Below are 6,824 nucleotides of genomic sequence, written 5' to 3'. Positions count from 1 at the left end.
GTGATCAATTGTCGGACTGTGTGTCACGGCGACATGAATGTGTGACTTGGTTCTCGTGTCCCGCAATGAGAAGGGCTGAGAAAAAGAAGGGAAAGGGTCTCGGAAAGGAGCATGAAGGCTGCTTGTTCCATGCTGTCACTGTGAAAACAGGAATACGCCTTCACAACACTCACACACACAAGCTGTTTGTATTGCTGATGTAGGTCAGACGAGGAAAAACTGGTTCATGTCGGATGGAGGTGTGAGCCGCCTGTGCCCGCTTGATTGGCTGATGAAGACTCAAAGTCATTTCAGGTGTTCACGTGACTTTTCTATTGGATTCATTTATTTTAAGTTTGCCCTCCGAGACAGGTGTCAGCAATTCATTTGCTTTCACTCTTTATTGTTTTGATTTTGATTTTGCTCTTTTTAATTTCATGTTGCTTTTGTTGATGTTTTTTTCTATAAAAAACAAAAACAAAAAACCTTTAATCCTCATTATTTCTTTTTTTGTAATCTGTTTTATTTTATATAGTCGTTATTTTTTAGTATCCATCCATCCAGTTCCCATATTCCCTTTGTTATTCTTATCATTTTTGTTTGACTTACTGTGTTTATTTTGTTATTTGATTTGATTTATTGATTTATTTTATTTATAGAAAAAATGTCTCGTTTCAGTTATTACCTTTGTATTTTTGAAAAACAAAATTAAATGAAATATTTGGTATTTTTTCCAGTCAGTTTTCCACTCGGTCTGACTTAATAGTTAGTATTTGAATCATATTGTTTCATTGTTAATTTATTGTTTTATTTATTTTCCATTTTTTCATTTCATTTTTAAACCTTTTTATTATTTTTTTATTTGATCAATTATTAGGTGTCAACATTCCACTTTTTGTTATTACTACTACTACTACTACTACTACCAGGTTGTTATTATTATTAGTACTACTGATATTAGTAGGAGTTGGTTATAATAATGATGATCATAATAATGATGTTAATAATAATGAATATGAGTTATTATTTAGTGATCATTTATTTGACTTTCTATATAAATTTTTTTTCTTCGTGAATTGATTGATATCCCTCCAAGGCGGTTTCAAGGCTCCAAGTCTTCCCCTTTTTCAAATTTGGCCCACTTCCTGTACGTGGATTCCTAGTATGGTTTTGCATCTTGTTTGCTAATGAGCGCCACCACGACCGGGGGCGAGGGTGCTACCACTTAAACAGTGCGAGACAAATACAGGATATATATTCAGGAATGCCTTGTGGGCACAGACACACACACTTTCCCTCCCTCCCTCTTTTTTTAGTCTTGACTTTTTCTCTCTTCGCCTTTCGGGCCCAGCGAGGGGAGGGCCTGTCCAAGTAATTTAATACCTGTCCAATTCATGACTTTTTTTTGTTTTTTTGTGGGGGTTACTGTAACTAGCTCAACTGCCCTGACAAGTGGAGAGTTTAGCACACACGAGCAGACAGAGTTAGAGGAGGTGCGTAAAAAGAGAGGCTCCCGACCTTCAAGTGGCAAAAGGAGAAGTAGAAGAAGAAGGGAACATATCCTCACATGGAAGAATGATAGAAGTCACTCGGGGCTCAGAGGGGACGGAGTGTCCGGCCTCGCCGGTCCCGGGGCGCCTTGCCAGCTCGGATGCCTTCCCACCACGGGACTTTCGAGGGAAGTTTAAAAAGATGCGCCACAAGAAGAGGCCCACTATCCTTGAAAGTAGGTACAGCCCGTCCTCATTTGGCGCCGCGGATGGAAATGTCTCACTTCTTTAGCGTATTTGGCACCCACCTCCACGTCAAAGCCACAATTGGAGGATATATTACTTTCGACAAATGGAGCATTTATTCGATAGTTATACACCTACAACGGACTTTAAACTACATTCAAACATACTTCCTAAATGTATTGTGAATGATGCATTTAAACAGGCCAAAAAGGTAGGTGCCATCAATCTTTTGTACAAAGCGGATCACTAACAAACCATCATATAATTTGATTTGTCCAGAGATAAATTAGTTGTCAAATCATACATTTCTCAGGCACTTTACAAACATGTGTTTCCAAAAATATTGCGGAATAAATCATTCACAATCAAATAAAGCAACATTTTACGTTCATGTTTATGTTACTGATTTGATCTTGGTATTACTTACAATTACACAGTTCCAAATCAGCGCTAATGTTAGCAGCTTTGCATGCTAGCTGTGGTTTGCAGACACTCAAGCACTTTCAAATCATGTTTGCAAAATATTGCAGAATAAATCTTGCACAATCAAATACAACTACATTTTATTTGAATACTAATTAAATCTGAGTATTATTTAGAGTTTCAAATCAACGCCAATGTTAGCAGCTTTGCTTAAGAGTACAGGCTAGCTGTGTTTTACAGATAACAAGCACTTTAAAAACATGTTTCCAAAATATTGCTGAATAAATCCTTCACAATCAAATCGGGAAAAATGTCATTTGAATACAAATTTTTATCTCAGTATTGCTTACAGTTGCAGAATTCCAAATCAATACTAATGTTAGCATCTTTTCTTAACAGTACATGCTAGCTGTGTTTTACAGAAACTCAAGCACTTTGAGAAAATTGACAAAATATTGCAGAATACATCAAATATAGCTACATTTGATTTGAATATTAATTAAATCTTAGTATTACTTACAGAGTTGCTAATCAAAGCTAATGTTGCCATTTTTCTTAAAGAGTACATGCTAGCTGGGTTAGGTGCTATGCTAACTGGTGAAGAACAATTTACAGTTGCTATATCATAAACGAGAAAAACATTGATATGAAGGTCTTTTTTCTGATAATATGAGGAACATAGTTGCGTTGGTTTGATTGATGCACTACAGCTGAAAAGATTGGACAATGTGAAAAATAGAAAAGCGGAATTAGCATTTCCGACACACAGGTCAAAGGTCGTGGGTTCGAACCCAGACTCTGTCCTTCCTATGTGGAGTTTGCATATTCTCCCTGTGCTTGTGTGGATTTTCTCTGGGTATTCCAATCCCCTCCCACATTCCAAAAACATGCATGGTAGGTGAAGACTAAATTGTCCTTGCGAGTGAGAATGTTTGTTTGTCTGTATGTGACGTGCGATTGGCTGGCGACTGTTGCAGGATGTACCCCGACGTCAGCTGGCACGGGCTCCAGCACACCCGCGACCCTCACAATATAGACAATCCTCTACATGGCTAAAAATGTTGTTTTAGTATTTAGTTTAGTTGTTTTTTTTTTTATTGAGTATTTTGAAAAAAAACCTCCGCCAATTCTGGAATGATCCATCCGGCGTCGAAGGAGCGAAGGTCCGAAGATGTGAAGGGGCCCCCTGGGGACCGAAGGGGGAGTATGTAGCGCAGAGATAGAGTCGACACATAGTTGGCATTCCTCACCTTCATCAGTGCTTGATAATGCTCTTAATAACTCCTTAATGTGTCCCAGGCCTTTTGCTTCTGCTCCTACACAGGAGGGGGCTTGTTAAGCACCACGTGTCAACATTTGTTGCTCGGAATGACACTCAGCGGACACAACATTAGGTACACGTGCGTCATAAAAGTCAATTTCCGTAGACACTGTCGGAGAGATATTTATTTTAATGATTTCTTTAGATTTCTTTTTTCTTTGTGGATTGCATCATTTCTGTGATTTTTTTTCTTTTCTTTTTATGGCATGGTTTTATTTTCAATTGTTTCAATTTGGCTATTGTATTTTTCCTTTTTTTTCCCAAGTATTGTCGATAGTATAGTATCTGTATTTTTTATTTTGATTGTATTTTTTTTACTATTCAATTATTGTGAAACCAAATAAGGTAACAATTAACAACAGAACAATGTTAGAAACAGTAATAATATGAGAAACAGCTCTCAGTTTGATGCAGTACACACTCCAAGCTACAAACAAAAATGACATACATATTTTAGTCTTTATTTTGAATTGCGTATGCATTGCATTTTAATAATTCTTTTAATTGTAATTTATTGTATGTGTATTATTATTTATTTATTTATGCAGTCAAATAAGAATATCAAAATGTTGCCGCTGACACAGTACTTCAAACTAAGACCACAATCAAAAATAGTATTTTCGTTGTATTTTATTTGCAATTATTTATTGTTTTTATGTATTAGTTTTTACGATTCAAATTGTGATTTGTGCATTATTGTAGTTGAATTTTTTGTTTTGTTTCATTGTTATGACTTTAAGGATCATTTGAATATTGTCTTAATATTTTGTAGCCAAATAAGGTCACTATGATGCAGTACGCTGCCAACTAACCACAATAAATATAAAAACATGATGTTAAAAGTAAATAAACGTTCTCTACCAGTGTCAGTCAAAAGTTCAACAGCTCTTTGTAAAGTGTGCCTAATAACGTGGCTGGTGCGCGTCGATGTATTTTTGAAAAACAATTTTTAAGTTCTTCTTCGCTTCCAGTTATGAGAGCACGCCTGCAAACTGTCAACACGTTAGATTAAAATTAGATTAAAGTAGATTCGATTCATTAGATGACAAATGAAAAGTGTACTGTCAACACGTTAGATTCCAATTTTTGGGAGTGCTAATTCTTCGACAGCCGTCGTAAACCGAACGTGATGTCCAACTTGACAATGACTAGTATTGAGCGCTTGCCGTTATTTTGGTCCATTGTCTCACTTGTGCCCTTTGACGTATTTTCTGTCTCGCTGGGAAGAAACTAGCATTTTTTTTCTTCACGATTGCGTAACAGTTGTACTTACAGTTAGTGCTTGTCGACGAGATGACATCTGATGGACACACGAGCGTTTGCGCTGATCACTCCTTTCACTAATGACTAGTTGTCATCCTGTACTACTTAACTGTGTAACTGATTCCTGCTGGCTGCAATTAGGAACAGCAATGTTTCAGTGGTTTCCATGGAACTTTTGAACTTGGGGCAATTGCGGTAGTGCCCCCGCCAAGTGTCGTTTGTGCCTCACAACCCTGCTGAGGAGTTTGAAGGATTGCTTGTCAAATATTTTGCAGTCAGCCGATAGCAAGATCGTATAATAAGTATTGTAAACTATTAACGGATTCACCTAACTGGTCACGCAAGGATTTCAGCACGCACTTTATGTTATAGGATGCCCGTTAGTAGGATTTGTGCAGTCGTGCAAAGTCACACATGCAAGAGATGACAATTGTATGCTTTCAGCGTGCAACACTGCTACTTGGATTTACTGGTTTGTTTTGTTCATTGACCCGTCTCTCATCTTGTCTGTCCCATTGATATGAATTGAAATACCGTTAGTCTGTTCCTCCCAAAAGCACCCACAGAGATACATCTAACATGTTTTTCCATGAGAAGAATGGAAATCGACAGGATTGTACTTCATGAGAACCTACAGTAATGACATGATGAACACTTTGTGCATCATGATGATTCAATGGGCATTGTGCTGCTCATTCTGGCGTGCCTGCCTTGGTCACCAGGTGGCAGTAGAGCACATTGCAATATTATTATATATATGATATTCGTTTTGACACTTTTCTAGGTGATTCAAAACTGAAAAAAAAAAAGTAATCTCTTAAACTTTAGGGGTGCCCACAAATGGGCGAGAAACGCCTATACGGCGAGGTAACCAACGTGAACTGATGGTGGGCGGAGGTTGTGAAGTTCTTTGCTGCCATCTAGTGGCGGAGTCAAATCGGAAAAAACACAAGTTCGATCAGTGAATCGGCTCGTGACTCGAAAAACTTCAAACGTCAAGGTACTGCTGCATGCGCACGCACTTGACAAGAGTTGTCGGGTTCACGAAGAGGCGAAAGGCCGACGGTCGGAGCTCACTAAGAAGCGACGATCCATGCGACTGCTGATGGCTTTCATGCAGTAAACGCGCCGCTCTCCCAGATGTTCCCTGCTCGTGTTCCACTTCTTCACCATCCCCGAGAGACGAGCGACGCGCCGGTGTAACGCACTCGTCATCGTCATCGCCATCATTAGCATCATTATCATCATGAGGCAGGCGGCACGGCGGCCGAGCGGTTAGAGCGTCTGCCTCACAGTTGTGACGACCGGGGTTCATTCCCGGCCTCGCCCGTGTGGAGTTTGCATGTTCTCCCCGTGCCTGCGTGGGTTTTCTCCGGGCACTCCGCTTTCCTCCCACATCCCAAAAAACATGCGCGCTAGGTTGACTGAAGACTCTATAAATTGCCCGTAGGTGTGAATGGTTGTTTGTTGGTTGTTTGCCCGCGACCCTAGTGAGGAGAAGCGGCTCAGAAAATGGATGGACGGATCATCATGAGGCACCGCACGCAGACATACACTAGTTATTATTAACTGCACGGCGGCTAAGAGGATTGCTCCCTGCACTCTCAGCCTCCGCACGCAGTTATTTAAAGGGACCTGGCACTCCCGCCCACTGCCCGCCTCTCGCCGTCCACGGCGAGATGCTGAGAGCGAGGGGAGGGGGCTCGGGGGCCAGGAAGGAAGGGAACAAGTCAGCCCAGTCTCCAGAGTCGCAGGTTTGAGGCTCCGAGGCCCCGGGAAGAGGCGGTCCCGGATCAGCTGCCGGCGATCATGGCCGGCCAGCAGGACTCGGGCTTCTTCGAAATCAGCATCAGATCCCTGCTCAAGTCATGGAGCGGCGGTGAGTAGCAGCTTGTTGGCTTCAAACTCGCTTTGAGCTCTTTCCTTTTTAGGAAAGGAAAACATCATTTGAAGGATGCAGAAAAGTGGAGCAGTAACTGAAGGATTATGTTATACCGACAATGCGTTTGTCACCGGGAATGAATCCCAGAGTCTCCCGCAATAGGTGAAAATCCGCAATACAGAGATGCCATCAAAATATTTGTCATACTTTGATGCTTTCA

At 40.5% G+C, this 6,824-nt stretch overlaps 1 protein-coding gene across 1 annotated transcript in view; it reads left to right on the top strand.

Annotated features, from left to right (window-relative positions):
- The first annotated feature begins 6,325 nt into the window (after positions 1–6,325).
- Positions 6,326–6,824, top strand: part of LOC133481981 (protein furry homolog) — a 50,170-nt gene continuing 49,671 nt past the window's right edge. Inside the window, 1 exon segment of the mRNA XM_061781431.1 lies at positions 6,326–6,601. Coding sequence (XP_061637415.1) covers positions 6,532–6,601 — 70 coding nt within the window. The 5' untranslated portion in view covers positions 6,326–6,531.

This window comes from Phyllopteryx taeniolatus, chromosome 8 (genome assembly GCF_024500385.1).
Source record: "Phyllopteryx taeniolatus isolate TA_2022b chromosome 8, UOR_Ptae_1.2, whole genome shotgun sequence".
Taxonomy (NCBI): Eukaryota; Metazoa; Chordata; class Actinopteri; order Syngnathiformes; family Syngnathidae; genus Phyllopteryx; species Phyllopteryx taeniolatus.
This window is presented reverse-complemented; position numbering and strand designations above follow the sequence as displayed.